We start from the raw sequence: 21,664 nt of genomic DNA, 5'->3' as shown, positions 1-21,664 counted from the left end.
ATTAATCTTGATAAGCCTTATTAACCAAACCATATGTTATTTAAAAGGCACTGCGGAAATCCAGGTCTGCCACGTTGACAGTCTGCAGCAAAACCAGGATTTCGTTGTTGTTAAAAAGAGAGATGTTTCATTTACTAATAGGACTTTATTTTGGGGAATTAGAGCTACTTGGTCTCATAGCACCTTATTACTGCACTCAAATTTTCCATAAATTTCAACACCTGATTATACAAATCATGATTATCACAACCTGATGTTGACAATCTCATGCAAAAGCTGTCCCAGATTTCTCAAATTTAGTTTATCCTAGTATGAGAATTTATTATTGTTATAATTTGTAAATTTAAAAAACTCAATTCGTATATTACTATGATGGAATATTTTTGCTGACATGGACATGTTTTACAAAATTTTTTTTTTTTTCAGAAGCAAAATCAGATATTTCAGAGCTCCTCTTGTAGCCTGCAGGAGAGCGTTAAGTCCTCGCTTGCCCTAAACTCAAGTRTCAGTGATTATATTCTTATCTGTAGTGAATAACTGAACACATGACAGGTCCTTATGTTTCTTGCTTCGGAGTCTACTTATCAGCATTTTTCAAATATTTTACTTAATCTCAACTCTCAGCTGTCAGCAACGACAATGAACATTTCCACAAAGTACAAGTACATTCCTGTGTTTAAGTATTTTCTTTCCCCAAGAAAGAACACTTTTCCACCAGAAAGAAAAGGACACACACCCAGAAAAAAAAAATCACCAGGAATGCTACCAATATCCAATTTTTAAATTGGACTGAGTTTGCCAGTATTACATATATTACTTCTGAATAAAAACAGTCTAACATAAGAAACCTTCCCTCCAGCCTCAAGCTCATGAAGCTGAAAACCAAGTCAAAGAAAAAGATCACATTATTTATGTGAGCATTAGCGATCATATTAAGAGAAATTAAGAGCAAGTTAAGTGTTCACCAGTGAGGTAGAGGAACAAAAATAAGGGGAAACCCTTGGGCAAACTGGGTCCACGCTGGTACGAAACCTCAGCTGCAGCTCCTGGAGTAGGAGGACACCCATGCAGACTGTTTCCCCACCCAGTTCAGCAGAGAGCTAAGGATCTTTGAGAAACATGAGAAAAGCAGCTGTGGGCAATAACATCTTCCTGATTCCTTAGTTAAAAGGGTCTTTCTCTGGAGTTAAGGGCCTGACCTGCTGAAATTCCTCCTGCATGCAGCAGGACTGCAGTGATTACATGTAAAGCACAGGGCATTCTAACAAATAAGTATTCACATCCTATTACACAGCCACCCTAATGGAAGCAACGTGGCATAGGAGAGAGATGGACTAAACTCTACAAACCAATRATTCTCACTTGTTTCACGAGTGCCACATATGTGCATATGATTACAGAAATGTATTTTTAGTATCTTTTTATCTTCTGTTAGTTTTCCTCTTTTTTTTCCTTCTTATCCCCTCTCCATTAAGGAAAATCTGTATCTGCTTTTTGTGGCATCTTRGCTTATACTGAGGACATAAGAACATAATTATGTCTTCTGAAGAAGAAATAAGACTACCAATTAATTGTGTAATAGGCCTATAAATAATCAACAGATGTTTCAGTCTCTTGTGACCATCCATTCCGCCAGATTTAAAGCAGCAAAATCTTAACTAACATTACAATTTAGCTGAGGAAAGTATTTTAAAAGTATGAATTTATAAAAGTCAAGATGAAAGGCTGAAACAAATCCAGGACTTAATTGTTAATGTCTCATTTCTGTCATATTTCTATACCTGCCTGTAAACCCAGTTTGATTTTTGCACTGCAGAGAAGACCAGATTTCATGGTCTTCAAAAGGTTATGACGTCTCATAACAATATTGAGATATTACTCCTGATTTATAGATGCAATTAGAAGGAATCTCTCTTCCTACTGCTTTTCTACATAATCCCTACTTAGGCAAAACCAGGGGTTAAGTGCATGTTCATCCTTGTTCTTCACTATTTCATGGGTCCTCATGAAATCCTCCTTGTTCACACACACTCAAATATACATTTAACCCTGAACCTGAAAGCCAAAGACTCTTCAGAAAAAGGGGGACTAGAGAGGTACAGAAAACTAACCTAAAACAGTCTCCCTCAAGAAAATTTTATACAGAAGCTGGCAGTCCATTTCTTCTCAATTGGAATATGAAAGCAATGCAACCCTTTCCTAGGGCTAATCTTCTGAAAAATCAGAAAACATTTGATGTCATCACATCAGATCTTCAGGTTCCTTTCTCTCTCAGGACAGTAACTAATACAGCCTCTCAGAAGTCAATTCTCCAATAAATTAAGGCCAAAAGCAAGTAAATAGCATGAAAACTGTGCATTTTTTTCCTAGAGAAAATGAGGCTAATGCAAGCCTATTTTAGTCATTTTTGTAACATTATTATTATTAACTTTTGACCTACTGTTTCAGGTTCTTATCTCTTTCAAATGTGARACTGCCATGAAATACATAAGGACTTAGTCAATCTAGAACATCAGAGACTCAAAGTGTTACGATAGCTCAAACATAAGAAAAGCTTCAGAGTTCAGGTGTTCAAACGTTGAAGCATCAAATAAAAAAAAAAWYCACAGGCAATTAGGTTCCTGCTGAGATGATAGTTTATTATTCTATATTTGTCTTCCTGACTTTCTCATTACACTGTCAAAGGAGGTGTGGGTATTACTTTTCAAGAATAAGTTTTAAAACCAGAACACTAGGAAGCAGCAACACACTGTGAGCTGCAGGATCATGATTCTCACTAGCCTGTGTATTGTAAGACTATCAGGTGTCTGAAAGAAAGTCTGCAAGTCGGTCTTATTCTCCAGTATCTCTGACTTACTGTGAGGTAACTAATGGAAAGGTTAGCCCGTGAAGGGAAGCACGCACAGAACTGCAGCATGAGGGCTGCAGCAGGACTGCCAGGAGCAGAAAGTACTTGAGCACACAGGACACGAGGCTGGAAGGTGCCAAGGGTGCCGGGGAAGTCGCTGTCCTGCTGCCAGCATCCAAGGGGCTTCCCTGCAGCTCGGGCACTCCAAGCCCTGAGCGCCTCAGTTGCCCACAGCTCCGGCACCAGGGCAGGTGGAAGAGCACSAGGCAGGTGAATCAGAGAGAAAAAGGGAGAGAGGTTTACAAGAAAACTCAGAAACATCAGCCATGAGCAAAACGTTTTCTTCRTTGGTTGAGTCACGTGAAAAATCTCCACTCACATTTGCCTGTGAAATGCAGCTCTTTCACACCAATTTGTGACCTCACAAAAAGTTATTCGGGGACAAGGACAAGAAGGTGACTGAGGCTGAGGAGACAAAGCTGCTTTCGAACATGTGCAGGAGGCAATTGGTGAGATTAGGAGAAAATGGAAAACAGACGTAGTAAAATGCCAAAGCAAATCACAGTCACCACCCATGGCACACACAGCCCTGGTTTAGGAAGCAGGGCTTAATGGGAAATTATTTGTCTAAAAGATTATCTCTGCTCCTTAAGGTCAGCTCAAWAGATCAGAACGGAAGGGCACGCAGAACAACACAATAACCTCTTCTCATTTCAAACTTGCTACACCTAGCACATTTCACCACTGACAAATAGAAATTGGTGTATGCTGCCAGGGTTTGAGACTTGTCTAAAGGAATCCCTCAGAACAAGACCCTGATTACCTATATTCAGCTCTTACTCACTGCAATATTCAAATATGCACTGGGAAAACAAGGAGAGCATGGAAAATTAAGGGGAAGGCTTGCCTCAAAACCTCTGGAGAACATCTGCCCCGGTCAAGTAGCGGTTCAAGTACAAGCAGAACAAAAGCAAGCAAATAGCGAGGAACTCTTAACAGCTTGATATCCTTACAAAACATGTGAATCAAAGCCGGGAGATGATAGTAACCCAAAAATAACAACTTCAGGGGGGCTTTAGATGAGAAGAACCAAATGCATGACCAAACAGGCCAGCTTATGCCAAGTTTTAAATTAGAGACAATAATGAAACAATGATAGCCTAGGGTGGAAGGGACACCTCCACAACACCCAGTACTACAAAAAGTTGATTTCAAAGAGGAGGAAAAGGGAGGGAAGTAAATTGCACTATGGATGGAAGGACCCACCAGGTGGAAGGGCCTGTTCCAAGGCCACAGCACTTGTCACAGCTAAACCAGAGGGGCAGAAGGTTTGTTTGATACAAGCCTGTTTTTCACTGAAGATGAAAGAGCAGAGTTATCCCTCATCTCCACACTGCAACTACTTCCTTGTTAGCTGTCACTTGCTCCCCTTTCCTTTCATCTCCTGCTCCCTCTTTTTTTGGCCTCAGCAAATAAAAATTCTGGGTAAATACACCTTCAAATCCTCTTAAAATATCCCTACAGTTACAGGAAACTGTTTCACCCATGCAGCAATAAAAATTACCCCATATGAGGAGGTCTTAAAGAATTCTTCTACTTGCAAGCATAATTCAGGAAAATCCTTATTTCACTTTCATGCTTGTGTATTTGGAAACAGTCAGGAACAAGGAGAACCACGGACAGAGTAAGACAGAGCTGTTCAATTTATCTTCCAGGAGAAGTGCTAAGGAACGTGCAGTGCTAAGAGAACTGCCCATTCAGAATACGAAATGTATTCTCCATTCAACACACTTGGGCAAAACTCAGAGGCTGCATTTCAAARAAGGAAGTGATTAAGCAAAGCATCTCAGCGCTTTTAATTACGCTGTCTCAAAGAGCCCGTTTAAATGTTGTAGTTTAGCAATGCTCAGAAATAAGAAACAAGTTTTCATATGCTCTTTTCATAAAGATCCAACTTCTGTAAATATTCAGTCCTAACAGACAATCACAATACTGCTTGAACACACTGAAGAAAAATGGAGTTTTAGTCATTATGCTTAAAAGAAATTTAAATTTCTGTCAGAAAAAGACAGGAACTTGAGGCTTGGCTTGAGGTAGCCTTTGTGTTTTGCCTTCCCTTGATTTCTCAAATAACATATATTGAGCTTCACCATTCAATCACAAAATTAGTCTCCTCCAATGACACCCTGACTACTGCAGTGACACTTCAACTGTATCTTTATAGTTTATTCCGTGATTATACTGGGAGGTCTATTCCTTTATCCTGAATCACCATTTGCTCAAATCAAGTTAGAGAATAAACTGCAATGCCTCTATGTACAAACTCGGAAGGTATYAATTTATACCACACTTTGGTTTAATACTTAAAGCATTTAAATTTCTGTAAGGGACAGAAAAAAACAACAATTTTTAAGCAAACATTTAGAAACGTTTAAGAAAATGTCATTCTAATATAAACATTATTATTAAATGTTATATTAGCTTTTTTATATTAGCTTTTAAAGCATCAAACATCTTTTCACTAACTTGCACACCGCAGTCCTAGGAGTGGCTTAGATGGGCTCCACGTACCAAAGACGTTCCATTTCACTGGGCAGCTAGAAAATATTAATTTTAACATACAGTTAGGCAAGTTTACCTGGCACTGCCCTTCTGGATAAAAGCCTTCAGTTTCAGGTCAGCAGTGCACACAAGAAATCAAATCCTCTTCAAGCACCCAAAGCATCTGCAGATACCAGGTTATTTGAAACCACATGGCTGGCATAGCTGCTTCTGCTCACTGCAGAACTAGATTCGGTGCCAGGCCTGGCAGAAAGGCCTCACAGCAAGCAGAACTCAAGGAGGACAGAAATCTCCAGGAAATAAGATTCCAATATTAGTATTTAATTTGTAAGCTGCCTTAGCAAGGCAATTGCAAACCCTGCTATTCCTCCTCCTCAAACTACCGAAGTATCCTGGTTTCCTAGGGGCACAAGAGAAGTTGGTAACGCACAGGGAAGTAGATGGCTTATTCAGAGGCACTACATCAAACACTGGCTGCAGCAGTGATCTGCAGAGTTCTTGTGTGCCCATTTCCAGGTATCAGGGCCACCAGTGACCATATTCAYACACAAACAGATGAATTTGAAGCTGCAGAGCTTTTGCAAACTCTGCTCTTAAGTCTCCATCCTACTACCAACCCATCATTGCAAGTCAAGATATGGGACCATGGAGTTCAGGTCAAGGAGAAAAAAATATAATAAAAATAGAAGGCTCAGAACTGGAAGTATGAATGTTCAACAGTCTCCTTAGAAGTTTTGGACATAACCTTGTGATAACAGCTAAGGYCTGAAGCAGCTTTGTCTGCTTATTCCTCTTTATCACTCTTCAGGAATACAGGAAGCCTGACATGCAGCTTCATAGTTGTGCTGACAGAGGGGAAAATCCGAGACTGGTAACAGGATCACGGTGACTCCAGAACATCGAAAGTCTGAGCTCCTCCTACAGAACAAATGCAACATCCAACTGAATGAACTCTACCTTCAGACACCCAATAGACTATATTTGTAGGAAAACCAAGTACACAAAAGGAAATTGTCAACCATTTGAAGAAAACAGGTTGGAATCCCAACTAGTTTTAGGTGAGATGTGAGGAATACAGCAGTGCCAAGGTCAAGAGGAAAACTGAGACAGAATGTGGCATCACTCACTGAGAATGATAGATACCCCAGCAGTGATGGCTTTGCATCCCAAAGTATCACAGCTTACAGAAGAAATAGAAAAGCCTTAGAAGATGCTCCCAAGGAACAATCTAAGAACTCAAATTACTGAAAACCCCAATGTTTCCAAGATAGATGTGTAGCTGGTTAATATCCATTTCCCATTTTATGAATTGAAAAGACTATGCCATTTGGATAGGATCGGTATCAGCTAAAAAACTGATCTAAGAGAGAGCCTTGTTGATCTTAAGAGATAAGTCTTATTAGTCAGAGGACTAGTAAAAGAAAAAAAAAAAAAAAAAAAAAGCCCACCCACCAGTGAAAAGGAATGACATTACAAAAATATTAACCCTGATGTGAATTTCACGTGACAAGGCCCTCTTCCATCTCTCCTTCTCCCCATTAATACCACGGCATAAAGCCTTTCACCTCACTGATTGAAATGTAGGGGTTTAAGGATAAAAGTGTTTTGCAGATAGCATAATTTATTAATGTATTTTTAATAAAATTACAAACTTTAGTAAAAACTAAAATCAATCCTAYTTGATATATATTTCTAAAGTTTTTGAAGATTGCACCCTGAACATAGGAAGGAACAAACCAAAAGGATATAAAAAYTAGCAAATAGGAGTGAAATCTTCCTTTTGTGCCAAGCCCTCAAGACCCCATAACTTCTGTATATTTGTCCAAATTACTCAGTTCATACTGCAAGATTTATTATTACCAAATCAAGAATGAGAAGGGTGAGCAAGATTATACAAACTAAAATTAGAACTTCTTACAGTACCAGACATTTCCTCTGTTATTTTCAGCTAATTAAAATTAATTTCTTTGCATAAAGTATGATACTATATAAGGTTAAGTTCTGACAAAAAATATTCACCAAACAAAGACCCGGTGAATGTTTAAAAATGTGTGTATATATATATACACACACACACACACACACACACACACACACAGAGCCAAGTTGCTACCTTAATTGATAGCTTCACAATTAGGAGTTTAAAAGCAAGTAAATAGCTCCACTGAAAACCTCCCAGACTCTGAACTTAAAGCTAGGTCAGGCTACCAAAGACAAGCAAGTCCTTGAGAAGCAAACTCCTCAATCCCACAATAAAAGCACCCGTGTTGCACAGGAACACATCCATCCTCAAGCAGTAGCTTATGGCCTATAAGTGTTCTGTTTAATGAGCACTGCAGTTTTATGATAAAACTTTGCTAAGCCACAACATTCATTAGGATAAGAATAACAATTAATGATTCCATCTTGTTTACACAAATGCCCTACATAAATGAGGGCATCCCAGGCAATCATGCCCATCTCCGGAACTGATCAAAAATCATTTCCGAGGATGAGAGTACAATACAAATAAGYTACCACCACCCTGCTTGCTGGAAACCTTGATGCTCAAACTCCTTTCCTTTAGTTTTCAATCCTAGAATAYCTACAAGCACAGAAATCTCAAGCAAAACAGGTTAAAGACTATGGTCTAATAATAATAAATAAAACATTTAAATTACACAAAGAATACCTATACTATGTACTAAGCAATACTATAAGAAAGAGTCATTCAAAAAACCCTCCACTTATGTCCAGAGATAACAGTACCTCTGGGAATGTCACATTCCCTAGAAGCTTATGTTTGGACACTAGAACATTTCCAGCAGGTGGGAGACCTCATCTCCACACCCATTTCAGTTAACCACAGAAGGTGGCGATTCTAGATGCAAACAGTTGGTCCATACAAGTTAGAGAACTGCTAACTATTAAGTCAATTTCTCAATTACTTTAAGATATCGCTATTGAAAGGTAAGTCCCAATTAAGTGATCCTACAGCCTCTTGTGGCCCCTTCCTCTTTTTGTCCTACTTGACATTTTTCTTGAGACAATCCTTTGTGCAATACGCAGTTTAACAGCTCTGATACTAATCTGCAGTTGTGCATCTGCAATTTTAATTCAAATATTCTGACTTCAAGAAAAAAAATTAARGCAACTGTCCTCAGGAAGGGAGATCTAAAGTTGCTAAGAATATTTGCAACCTAAGTTCTGTGCTACTGTTACTGAAATATCTAAACTACCACTCAGCAATCTTATACAGACGTTTGCATATTAACTCCACCAACCTCCATGAGTAACATATCATAGAATCATAGAATAATAGAATGTTTAAGGTTGGAAGGGACCTCAGAGGTCATYTAGTCCAGCCTCCCTGCACACGCAGGGTCACCTAGAGCACGTGGCGCAGGGCTGYGTCCAAGTGGGTTTTAAGGATCTCCAAAGAAGGAGACTCCACAGCCTCTCTGGGCARCCTGTTCCAGRGCTCTGTCACCCTCACTGTCAAGAAGTGTTTCCTYAAGTTCCTGTGGAACTTTYGGTGCCTCAGYTTGTGGCCGTTTCCTCTAGTCCTGTCGCTGSCCACCACTGAAAAGAGGCCGCCCCCTCCTCCTCACTGCCTCCCTTGAGGTATTTATACACACTGATCAGGTCCCCCCTCAGCCTYCTCTTCTCCAGGCTGAACAGGCCCAGCTCTCTCAGCCTTTGCTCATAGGGCAGATGTTCCAGGCCCCTGATCATCCTCGTAGCCCTGCGCTGGACTCTCTCCAGCAGCTCCACATCCCTCTTGTRCTGGGGAGCCCAGATATAAAAGTAATTTGAAATAATAAGTTTGTTCTAAGTTATAAAACAAACCTAAAGCTAATATTAAAACCTATGTTGAACTTCAGAAAGGGTGGGTTTTGTTTGTTTTCAGAGTTTAGTCATCATTTCAGTCAYCATACAATGTATTTTAAAATCTCTAGCTGAAAATTCTTCCCAAGTGGCTCTGCTTAGTTTCATACTGAACAGTTCTCCCCCGATAGTTCCCACTTCTTCCTTTGCAAGTTGAAGCCCATAGATTTACATCTCCAAGAAGTTACTGCASAAGCTTGTCGGTAAGTTATGCACAACATTGTTATTAAACTATGCAACAAAAGCTGTAAGGAGACTCCCCACTTACCGCCAAAGCTTTAGATAACTTTGCTCTATAGTTATTCAAGACAATTGCATCAATATCCTTAAGAGGCACATACGCAAAGCCATCCTTGATAAACACTCTTCTTGCTCTGAATAGCTCCACAGCATCTGCAAGTCCAACCTGAAATGGGAGAGAGACCCAAACTTTAAAAAGGTACCACTACGGATTAGAAAAAAAAAAAAAAAAAACACCACACATTAAGTGTTTACAATCCTAAAATTGAAGCAGAGGCCTTTCAAGTCACTTTGTGTGTTTTAACAAACCAAAACTTCTGAAAGCAAATGATGAAAGAGCCAATGATCACTTTGGTGGGAAAAATATTCGTGCTTACAGAAAGCCACACATTAGCAAAAAAGAATAGTGGATAATTTGTGCCCATGACTGTTAGCCTGATTACGTAACATTGTATTAATGGTTTGGTRTTTGAGAACAGACTTCTGCTGGCCCTGCTGGTTATCAGGTAGCTTGAAATATTCGATTCATACAGAATACATACAACAGTTCTTGGAAATGGATCCAAAACCCAACTGGCTCTACTCAGAGAAGAACTGGTGGATTAAGTTAGATGACTGTTCCCTCTGTCCTTGCTTTCTTGCAGCAAGAACTGAGCAGTAGCTCGGTCACAGCTAGCTTAGCTTCAGCAATTGATGTTTGATTCCATCCTAAACAGCCTGTCAGCCAGGTCATTTCTCTGGGAAGTGTTAAGAATTAGGACTTTTTTGGTAGCAAGGGATGGGTTGTAAAAGAAGGCAGAGAATTTAATGATAGCTTAAAGTCCCCTTTGTCYTTATGAGCCCCTCCTTTCACCCTCATATTGGCATGAAAAACAGGAAACTTAATTCCTATTTTCTGATCATCTGCTAATAAAGAAGCTAAAAAGCTGTAACTCATAGTTTTAAGAAAATGATCACAAATCTGCAACTTCCCACTTCTACTTACCTTATAGAACATTTGTTCTTTGACTTTAATCATGCTGAGGCCAGGGGTTGATGCACACAGATCATCTGCCCATTTGTTTTTCAGCTCTTCACTGATCTAGAATTGAAAGAGGTTGTGCTTTTGAGCCTATTTCCCTGAGTAGAGGGGTGGGAGTGGGGGATGAGGGGAGCGCATGAGCTAAAAGTTGAGCCAACATTATTCTTGCTGAAAATAAAAATACAGTCAGTGACTGATGTAGCGTACAGGTTGCAGGAAAAGGCAAGGCTTGATGCTTAAGCTAACTAGTTTTCATCAATAAAACTACTTTAATCAGTATTACAGTTCATTTAAAGATTCTTGTCCTTGAAATTTAACATAAAAATAATCAGATTCCAAGCTTCCCAAGCTGTCCAGGTCCTTCCATATTAGTACTTTGGCCATCTCTCTCTCTCTTTTTTTTTTTTTTTTTTTTTTTTGTGGTTGCAAAGCGACAGTCATTTTGATTTTCTTGCAACTCGCTACAAAGAATCACAGAATCACGGAACGGTTAAGGTTGGAAGTTTCAACACTTGGGTAACAGTCATCCTGGTGAAGCCTCCAGAGAAAGTAGCTAGTGGGCTACGACCAAGACAGTGGTTAAGTTTGTGGGCAGGATTACTGAAAATCCAAAAAGGGCAAAATAACTTAAGAGCTTTGTTACTTATTTCCTACAGCCTCGGGTACCATACAAGATCAGTAAATGAACCCTCTCCCTGAGCCCCATTACCTTCCATCGTCCTCCAAACACTCTGCCTGCTGCCTGTTCACTGAATTTTGTGTTTTCAGCTAACGGATAGAGAAGGAAAGGAGGCAAGTACTGCCTTAGCTATTGCTGATAAAGATTCCAGAATATRTAGAATAAAGCTTGTTTTCCCAAAGACAGGAACATTAAAGGAAAAAAAACATAAGTAATAAAGATTTCTCCATTTTCACATAGAAAGATGTCAAAGTTTAGCTTGACTGAAGGCAGAACTGAATATAAATCTCAGGTTTGATCAGCGGGAAAGTTCATAGGATTTCTTACATGATAAGACAATCAATATTCCAAAGTCAGACTCAAGTTTCCAGTTGCAGAATAGCAAGTACCTTGGTAGATGGGGCACCTTGAAACATGTGCCCCATTTTTAACCAGCCCATTCAACCAGAAAAGCTTTTTTTTTTTTTAAAACAACACTACAATTTGCACATTTAATGATTTCMTATCTAAAGTGGCACCCGCATGAATACATTCCTGTAATCATTAATTAGACAGAATTAAGTACAGCTTTGAAATCTTGATTAGAATCCTAAAAGATAAACAGGCTGCTTAACTTTTGACAGAACTTGAAAATGCCTGTCAGACAAAAATACTCTCCTGCTCAAAAGATAAAGGAGATGAGCAGAGTTTCAGGAAGGGAGCAAGAAAGCAAGAGGATAGCAAGTGCTTCCCTGCTCCTTGCAGCTGCATAGTCCTGACCCCCTTTACTGCTCATCCAACTTGCCCTGAACYGATTCAAATCGTTCACTCCAGGAAAACAATTCACAAGTTTTGGGTTTTTTTCTCCTTTGGTTACTTATTGCCAGCTTAAAGTGAATCTGCTTATTCCCACCAAACCAGAGCACAARAAAAATGTGGACTATAAAGGCATGGAAAAGGATCTTCCCCTTTCAGTGCCAAAGGGCCACATGTTACAGCTTGGAACAACCTAACACTTCACCCTAAGCCTTCCTGAAACATGAGGAAAAACAAACAAGATTGGAGAGGGAGGGGAAAAATTGAAGGGATAAAAGAAGGGAGGTAGGATTGCGAATGTTTTATATGGGGCAAGTTGCATAATGTCTACGTTTCTCGCTTTCTATATGCAATTTATTCATTGCTTTTGAACCAAGAATCATTCTGGAGCCATAAAGAAACAAATTTAGATTGAAATATGAATAAYTAAAAGATTGGTTAAACAAATACTGGCAATGAGGTAGTCCAAAGACTTCAAAATTTAATATCCCTCCTTTGTTTTAATGAAGTGATCACAATGCATTTGTACATTATACCATATATGCCTACGTACTTMATTTTGCTGTTCCTAAATCCCACAGTAATAAACAAGAACTCCAAGCTCAAACTATTACTCCTCCAATGTTCTGCCTCTCTGGTTAGCAACATATCACTGGTGTTCCTAAGAAATTCAATTTATTATACATAACTTTGTCACCACGCAGATGGCATTTAAACTGCATAATACCTTTCTCAAAAACATACGGTTCCGCAATACTGTGCTACAGGCTATTTAAGTATCAAGCAGTCAAAACGATCATTTCCTAACTAACAGGCACCCTGCAAGGCAGCACAGCCCAAGGCAATGGAGAACATCAGCTGTGTTCACCTAAAGCCACTGGCTTGATACAAATTATGCAAAAAGAATCACTGAATTACCTATAGAAAAAGAGGGTATTTATCTAAACTATGTTTCCTGCAAAATCCAAAACTGACAAGTTAGGCCTGAGRAAATAGAAGAATCAGATCTATTCTGTATCTATTGCCATTGCCTTCACCATTCACCATGAGACAACCAGCAGTGAAACATACATAACCCAGACCAACACCGAGTGCTACAGCACCCATGTGGTGTGGATTCCCTTCCTGCCTCTTACCATAAGCTSAAGAAAATCTAATGCAACAGATCCCTATTCTTCACCAGGTCGCTGCACTCTCACAGTTTCAGACTTCAGCCATCCATAGTTGCAGCAGAACATCTGCCCTCAGGATTCAAAATGTATTCTGAACCTTGTCTAGTTTTCTACTAGATCAGGTAGAAGAATGTTTTTGACATCTCATTTTTTACTGTATCCTCTTCACCCCAAAAATTACCTTACTTCAAAGCAGGTAACTTCTTCAAAACAGGACAAACGCACCTCAAAGCAGAAAGCGTGTGTGCATTACACCAGCACAGAAGATTTCAACCTCCAATAAGACCTTTAGAACCCCCTAATGCTCAAATGAGAAACGTCACAAAGCTATTTAATAAAAAAAAAAATATATCACAATACTCTCTTGCACTGGGACACAAGTAACATACTGTACAGCTTGCGTTTTAGTTCTCCTCTAGTTGGGTTCACAAGTTGATTTTAAGCAGTAAAAGTGGTCTTAAAAGGGTCCACTTAGGATTTCTGCAGATAATGAGCAGCTGTTACTAATCAGAGATGATTACCAAATTAAAACTTTTAATTAGCATTTTGCATAATCTACAAACTGCTGTTCATTATGTTTATGAAGGTGGAAAGAGACAGTCCCAGTAGTTACATTTTTTCAATCACATTTATTATATTTAACTTCACTTCTATGAAGCGTCACCATCACAGTATGTACAAACACCTGCATCTGGAATGTCTCCAGGAAAATGCTAGTTGCCTCCATAACTGATAACAGAGTTGTGCTCATATTTCACTGTTAATTGTTATGATGGGAGAGGTCTGCTCTGAATCTTGGCTCTCCTCTTAATCCATCACTAATCAATCCAGCAAGAGGTAGCTGTAAGGTAAGCCCTTACACTTTTTCCTTTCTATGGGACAAAAACCAAATTTAAAAAAAGAAATAGTCAATTTTTCCTTCGACAGAGTAGCTATTTGGTTTCACTTAAATCTATCTTCTGAAACTCAAAAGTTTAAACGGAAAATCGTTGCTTCCTTTGAAATGAGGATGTCAGGCTTTTTAAAGCACGCAGCCGTTTCGTTGTCATCTTTAATAAAATCTAGACTTTAAAATAATTCTTACTCTCATCTTTTTACATAGTTTTGTTTCTCTTATGATTAAGTATAGATCTAAGCAGCAGAATAAGTATTTTTAGCTGACACTGGCAGTAAGGCACTATTGCCCATAGAGAAAAGCCTCAATTCTGACCTTGGCTGTCATCACCAAGACAAGCACAGCTGATTTTCAAGCAAAGGACCAAACTGAAATCTCAGCTAGCAACAAAATAAGCTAAAATAACTATTTTCCTTCCSAGACATAAACTGCAGCCTACTTGGACATATGTCAAACTCAAACAGTTTCTAAGTTTTCATTAAAAAAAAAAATGAAAGCTCTAGATAGTTCCTAGTTCTAAGCATTCTTCCCATTCTGTGTGGGAAAGGAAGCAATCTTACTTTATGTCTCTAAAGCATTTTCAGAAAAAAATTTTGATTCATACACTTGCCACCAAGATGGATAATTGTAGTCATGACCTTTTGCTAGACAGATGCAATATCGAATTTTTTCTTTCACATTTATCCCTACTTACTAAGGACACAAACTAGTCACATTCTCATTAATCCAAATCTAGTTCTAGGATCTTCTGCACCTTCTAAAAAGTCAGCTATAAAACATGAAAATGTTCAAGCAGCTAAACTACAAATACTTCTACCACTGCCCCTCTGAGACAAAAGCTTTCGAAAAAAGTGTAACAGCAATATCAGAAAGTCTCTCATAGGAGTGCTCTGATCATAAAAATGAAAATTAAAGAAGTTTAATTTCTACTGCTTAAATCTCAAAAAACATACTTTAACTGCAACTTCAAAGCCGAGGTTCTGTGGAAGCAACGAACTCCACTAATGTATTTTGCTGATTCCTCTTATTTTGCAGTTCTCTCTCTTTGGCAGACGCACTGTGGAGCAGTAGCTCCACCAACTGACAATACTGACCCGCTATTCCTTCCTCATTACTACGATACAAATACTTCAAATAACACGCTGCATAACGCCCTTAAAAATGAATTTGGCAACAACTGTCTGCCAGTCAAAGGAAGGCATCTAGCCTGCAAATTAAAAAGTTTTGCCCTTTTTTTTTTTTTTTGAAATTTGAAGAGGCCTTCTAGAGCGAAGTAATTTAAACAGAAGCTTTTGTACTCTGGTGAGACATAGCATCAGCACAGGAAAAAATATTGTACACTTCCAAATTTATTTCTTCTGGTTACGCTATAAAGTTAATGCAGCACAGACCTTTGGGGGGATGTAAATTCTATTATACATGGTGCTTGCACACCAGACAAGAATGTGATCGTCACGTTTCCTGTCTTTTTGAAGGAGCTAGCAGTCTGAAGATAAGAYGAAAGAAGGGTTTCAGGACAGCAGAACAACTGAGGTGATGACCACTGTCACTGAAACCTAAATTTAGGATAGCACTTTACACTCTACRCCATATTCCAGTGGATTAAGTTCCTGGAAAGACACAGTAACAAATGAAAGCAATAGCACTCAGATGAAATAGTATTATGGATGTGTTCATTTCTAAAACCACCAAAGGTCAGATATTTTATGTTTTTCCTTAATTAAGATACATTAAAAGCTTTCCAATAACTGGCTGCCTTAGTTGCTCTAATAACTGTGATTATGTCAAAAAAGCTACGATAACTTCAAATTGATACAACATGAATTAGCTCACACCGTGAGGGTCCAAATGCACTACTGTAATAACAAAGCATATAGATATGTTATGGCCAACTTGCTCGACAGCTTCAAATAGGTTATCCAGTACAATTTGGCTGAAAGACGGTAATAGTAACGTGGTAGAGAAGAACAGAAGTSCAGCTCTCCACAAAAAGAGAGCTTCTTAGCTAAAACCCAAGTGCCATAAGTTACATAGCTCTTTCATATACCATCCTYGAGATCACTACAGCAATTGATGGAGATGTTTTACTTAAAATGAATATTCACTGCATTTCCCTTTAAATATCTTTAAAAGTCTGCATTAGGGGCTTTAATTGCCAGAATCTGCCAGATATCATAACTGTAAATACTCATTTTTTGCAAGATTTTAGTGCTTTAATCTCCTAAATTAATTTAAGTCTCCACTGCACACCTGTGTTGGCAGGGGCCCTGTCACCTTAAATGTCAGCATTTACTTCACTTGAGTGCTGCTTAAGGGCTTCCTGTTCTCCCCATGTGCCTGATTTAACAAGGTCATTTTTTTTTTCCAAATGCGCCTTGAGAGCTGAAGATTAAAAGCCACGGGTAAAACATTTCAGTATTTTTTTCTAGATTATGATAGCACTGCCAAAAAAAAAATACAGTTAGCATAGGCTAAATAGACTAAAACCCAATTACCTGTATCCATGATTCTCCTAATATTGTGAGAAGAATTCAACGTATCAGCAAAAAGCACTTTAGAAGTATAAATTAGAACTAAGCAAGCTCTGAAAGCAGAGAACACATCAGTATTTCTTGTCCTCTGAAGATGGAGGGACAATTACACTGCCTAATCCTCTTCAACAATGTTGAACACTCCAAACTGAAGCGTGCAGAAAGGCAATGAAATGCTGTATTCCCCTCAGCAAGCCCAGTGCTCTAAGCTTAACAGTGAGGTTCTTGATGGCAGAATTTTAACAAAAACCCTATCAACTAGAGAAATCCTCATCAGTAATATCTCACTACTGTCACTACAGTTGTCAACCAGATAACACCACTGTAAATACATCACATTTTAAACTAGGCAATGGGCTGGAGTATGAAGCATTATGGCTTTTAAATTTTAAAATAAGATTATTAAAATTGACTTAAAATTGACTTCGTGAGAATTCTAGCAAGCAGACATGCACTGCATAGCAGAACACAAGATGTAACATACTTACAGCTTCAAAATGTAAGTTCACATGATCCAAGAATTTCTGCCTTAGATCAGCATTCAGTTGATTGAAACGGTATCGAAACAGGTCCATTTCTTGCTGGAGAAACCAGCGTCTAAGTTCCTCACTACATAGAAATAAAAATATATAGGTTATGCATTCTTCCTACCATAGACTGGATAGCAACCCAAGAGAACACAGAATTAAATATATTTCTGATTGTGGCAGAGGACTGATTACCATGGAAGAGAAGGCAGAAAACCCTCAGGGGAATGAATAAAGACTGAATCAGAAGAAGTTTTTGAAGAGGTAGCACAGAAGGAAGCATGACTGGGTATTTTGGAAGATCAGATGTATTCAATCCAAATACTGGAAATGTTCTGTAAAATTTAAGACTTGTTATTCTGTCATGTATTYTCCATCATTTATTACTTGTGTTAGTTAAGAATAACCAACTGCAGATACTCTCCCTCACTGCTAGAGCAAATCTTCAATGTGACACTATTTTTTCTTACTGCAATCAACTTCATATTGTATTTTCTTTGTCAGATTGACTGTGACTACTACTGCTTTTTACTGTCACACTTTCAGGGAGTATCCGTAGGCGTGAAGGAGCATGCACACACACACACACACAGAGACACTATGACAAGGCAAGAATTAACGCGCAAGGAGGCTAGCAGAAATTTTATGGGGATGAACACGGCTGAGCAAGACAAGCAAAACACAGCCATGACCTGGCAGACCAGGTTTAGCAGCTGCAGGCGAGTGGAAGTACACAGAGAACAGGGGTCAGGAGGCAGCACTGAAGAGGCAAGAACAAGACAAGAAACAGGAACAGAGAAGTCCATCTCCAGGTACCCACTGTCTAACTTTGGGCACGCTGGAGTGCCAAATTCTGAATCACCGGTACGTTACTCCAAGCTACCAAAAATAGATAGCAAAATGCAAGTCACCAAACTAACACCACACAAACTAGCACAGAACATAGTAGACACCGCAACTTGCTCTAAGGGAGCATTCTTTTGAGCAGTCCTCCAAAGGCTCTGCTGAGAGGTACAGCCCAGCAGCTTGCAGAGCAGAAGTTGTGCAGGACTATTTTCCTTTATACTACTGAGCTCTCCTCCCCAGAGGCAATTCATCGCAACAGGACTCTGGGCACAGTGAGTTAGTGGACTGCAAAAGCTCTCTTGAAATACAGTTTGGAAAAGAAAGTAATTAATATTCAAATTCCCATTCCAGGTGGAAAGGCTCTTTCTAGATCTTTCCTAAAACATAGTTGACAGTTTCAGTGACCAGGATGTGTACAAGTCAGAATGCAAGTAAATGCACTGACAACTTGTCTTCTCTAGCTCCTCTGTGATTATTTTGCACAGTAACAGAATCCCACAATCAAAGCACAAACAACAGCAATAATCTGAGACAATTTTACTCTTGTCCTAATGCAATAGTTTTACACTGTATTTCTTTCCCTAGGGGAAGGTCAAGAATGTGTAGCTACTGTGAGCCTAGTCATTCCGTYCTCCAAAAGAGGAAAACAATTCCCTATAATTCCCATCAATTCCCATCATCAACTAAAGTTTAATACTTGCATGTTTTGTTAATTTATCCCCAATATCTGCTCTGTAACCACAACTGCCTATGGATTCTTCACACAGTTCCAATGAGCTGGTGTACCTGAGCAATACAGCTGTACCTGCCCAGCACATATCTCAATTCATACACCGTCATTAGAATATGAAACATATTCATGTCATGGGATTTTTTACACCTTTCCCAGATCTGATTCATTTCTCATACTTGCTAACAAAGAAGTACATTCTCCTTCCTCATATATAAGCAATATTAGATTAAAACCAAAAGCTCAGAAGTGCTGCCAATGCTACTCCACAGCTAACCAAGCTGCTGCTGAAGACCAAACAGCTGCAGGTAGTCCAGACATGGAAGCTAAGGGCAACAGAGCAAATAGATGAGAAATGCTTCCTAGCTTTTTCCCCCACCACCACTTCAAGTTACATATGCAGAACCCTCAACAGTTTAAATGTGATTAGTAGCTTTCCAAACAGAAAATGATTGTAAACAGACTCTTTCACATTAGGGAATGGCACTCAAAATAAATAAATAAATAAATCAACAACCTACCCATAAATACCCCCAAGAAAGTCTATGAAAACCGAAAGTATTTGTTGTTGAGCACCAGAATGAAAGTACTTTGCAATATTAAAATGCGCCTAAATTTAGGGTCTCAAACCACTCCAAAATTAAACATAACAATTCAGTTACCAGCTTGTAGAAGCCTGGGCATGAAACAGAATTCTATCTCTAATTCTGCCAAGGAACCAATGATAGAGGAGACCTTATGAGCTTAGGATTAAAATACAAGAAAAGGTAGCAAGGGAAACCCGGCTGAAGAGCACACAAAATCCACGGACCAAACCATGAATAAGGACTGATGCAGAKAGTCAAAGTCGATACAAACTTGTACCCCTGGGTGGCGCTGCTGGCCTACTAGAAATTTAATGTACGACTGCTCTGAAAACAGAACTGAATTCAAGCTCGTTTGCAGTCAGRCCTATTGAAGCACACGTTTCAGAGACTCCTACCTCAGCGGCTTTCATCGGTTGATAGTTTATGAAAAGTTCATTCTTTTGATCTAATACGATTAAGACTTAATTTTGACCCCGGGTATTATTTTTTACCACAGATTAATCTAAGTTTCAAGGTCAGAAAGGCCTCTACTTGAGCCTGCCTCTCTGTCAACCACATGGCTTCATAATGTTCACCATGTCTACAATAACATGTCTACGCTTAAAGTTACCAAGAGAACTAYAGCATAACTTAGAAAGTACTTACGACTGACAGTAAGCAAGACGTAGTATGAAGTGAGAAATATGGTCTTTCCTTCTTGCGTCATGATCGCCCTCAGCCAAAGCCTACAGAAGATCACAGGATGGTGGAGATGAAAAAGACCTCTAGAGATCATCTAGTCCAACCCCCTCCTGGCTCAAGGTATTACTGATTTCAGCAAAAGACTGAATAGAATATATGATACTAATAGTAATAATAATTTCTATGACTATAGAACACAAGACCATTAGAAAGAGAGTTGGAAATTAGAAAATTTGCATCTTAGATACAAATTACATACCTGATTAATGTTAAAAAAAAAAGTCCTAGTTGTATTTTATTAACAGGACAGAGAGAGTAAAATGGAAAAAAAAAATGTTTTACTTCTTAATAAAGCTTTTTTACTTACTTTGTAGGGAAACTTGAGCTTGCGGAGCTCCTGTTCCAGCTTGGTTTTGTACGCATCACCATTTCTCACATGGCTCACCCCGAGATTCTCAACTACCTTAAGCACTGCGAGGGGGAGGGAAAACGCTCGCGTAAGAGGCAGCAGCTTGAAAAGAAACCCGGCTGCTTTGCTTTGCTTCGCAACGGGACTCGCGACGGGGAAGGGGCCGCTACTCACGCCTCAGGCGCTCCACGGCCAAGCTCTCGAACTCGGCGAGCGAGATGTTCTCCGTGGGGGGCTCCAGGTAGAACTGCAGGCTGTGCGGGTAGAGCTCCCGCCGCTCCCCCGCCTGCGCCCGCCGGCTGAACTCCATCCCCCTGCCTCCCACCCCGGCCCCGCGGGGAGGCGGCGGTTACGCCCGTTAACGGCCACGCGCGAAACACCCACGACAGGCCCGTTACCGTTGCCCGCTACCGCCGCGCGCCGCCACTTCCCGCGCACGGCCGGCCCCGCCCCCGGCACCCCGCCCCCTCGGGCCCCGTCCCGCGCGCTGATTGGGCGAGGCGCGTGCCCGTAGCTAATATGGCGGCTCCGCCACGCTAGTGCTGGCGGCCGCTCTAGCTCCCAGGGGAGCKCTATGGTGCCCGTGGCGGGAAGGCGGAGGAGGGGGCGGGGCTCCCGTCAGGGCGGCGCTCCCCACCCTCTTCCCCAACGGATTTAACTGACGCTGGGTTTCACCGGCGTGAACGGGACTGCTTTCCCTGAAGAGGCTGTTKATTTGGCAGAGGGCTGCCGCAGTGGTTTCCATTGCCCATCTCCTRGCTCTAGAGATGGGACAGGCCACAGAACCATTAATTCCATGTGTCCGAGGGACCTCGCTATGGCTGACAGCRGAAGGCTCTGCCCTCCGGGGCCTCTGCGTCATTCCTGCTTGGGAGCATGCAGAGAAGGGACTGTGACTCTCAGCCTCCCATTTTACCACAAAACTGGACGTGGCACACTTGGTGAATTTTTCCACACTTGCTAATGCACAACTGTAGCACTTGCCTGATGGTTTTACAGTGGAATTGCATGGGAAATTCCATTGCCATGTGAGGAGGAACTTCTTTCCTGTGAGGGTGACAGAGCCCTGGAACAGGCTGCCCAGGGAGGTTGTGGAGTCTCCTTCTCTGGAGGTCTTCAAAACCCGCCTGGATGCCGCCCTGTGCCCCGTACTGTAGGTCTCCCTGCTTGAGCACGAGGGTTGGACTAGATGACCTATATAGGTCCCTTCCAACCTCAACCATTCTGTAAATTTATTTCCTCTGGCATATATAATTGCCCTGTTTTCCCTAAGG

General features: G+C 40.2%; 1 protein-coding gene across 1 annotated transcript in view; it reads right to left on the bottom strand.

The window, feature by feature from the left end:
- Window positions 1–20,700, bottom strand: part of PRIM2 (DNA primase subunit 2) — a 69,129-nt gene extending 48,429 nt beyond the window's left edge. Inside the window, exons 1-6 of the mRNA XM_026036671.1 lie at window positions 20,565–20,700; window positions 20,349–20,452; window positions 19,946–20,025; window positions 17,099–17,219; window positions 10,503–10,598; window positions 9,546–9,683 (exon numbers count right to left, since the gene is read on the bottom strand). Of these exons, the coding sequence (XP_025892456.1) occupies window positions 9,546–9,683; window positions 10,503–10,598; window positions 17,099–17,219; window positions 19,946–20,025; window positions 20,349–20,452; window positions 20,565–20,700 (675 nt within the window). The remainder of the gene's footprint in view (window positions 1–9,545; window positions 9,684–10,502; window positions 10,599–17,098; window positions 17,220–19,945; window positions 20,026–20,348; window positions 20,453–20,564) is intronic.
- Between the last annotated feature and the right edge of the window lie 964 nt (window positions 20,701–21,664).

This window comes from Nothoprocta perdicaria, unplaced genomic scaffold, assembly GCF_003342845.1.
Source record: "Nothoprocta perdicaria isolate Ctin4 unplaced genomic scaffold, notPer1 scaffold_184, whole genome shotgun sequence".
Taxonomy (NCBI): Eukaryota; Metazoa; Chordata; class Aves; order Tinamiformes; family Tinamidae; genus Nothoprocta; species Nothoprocta perdicaria.
Note: the sequence above shows the minus strand (reverse complement) of the source record. Positions and strands in the feature narration are given on the sequence as shown.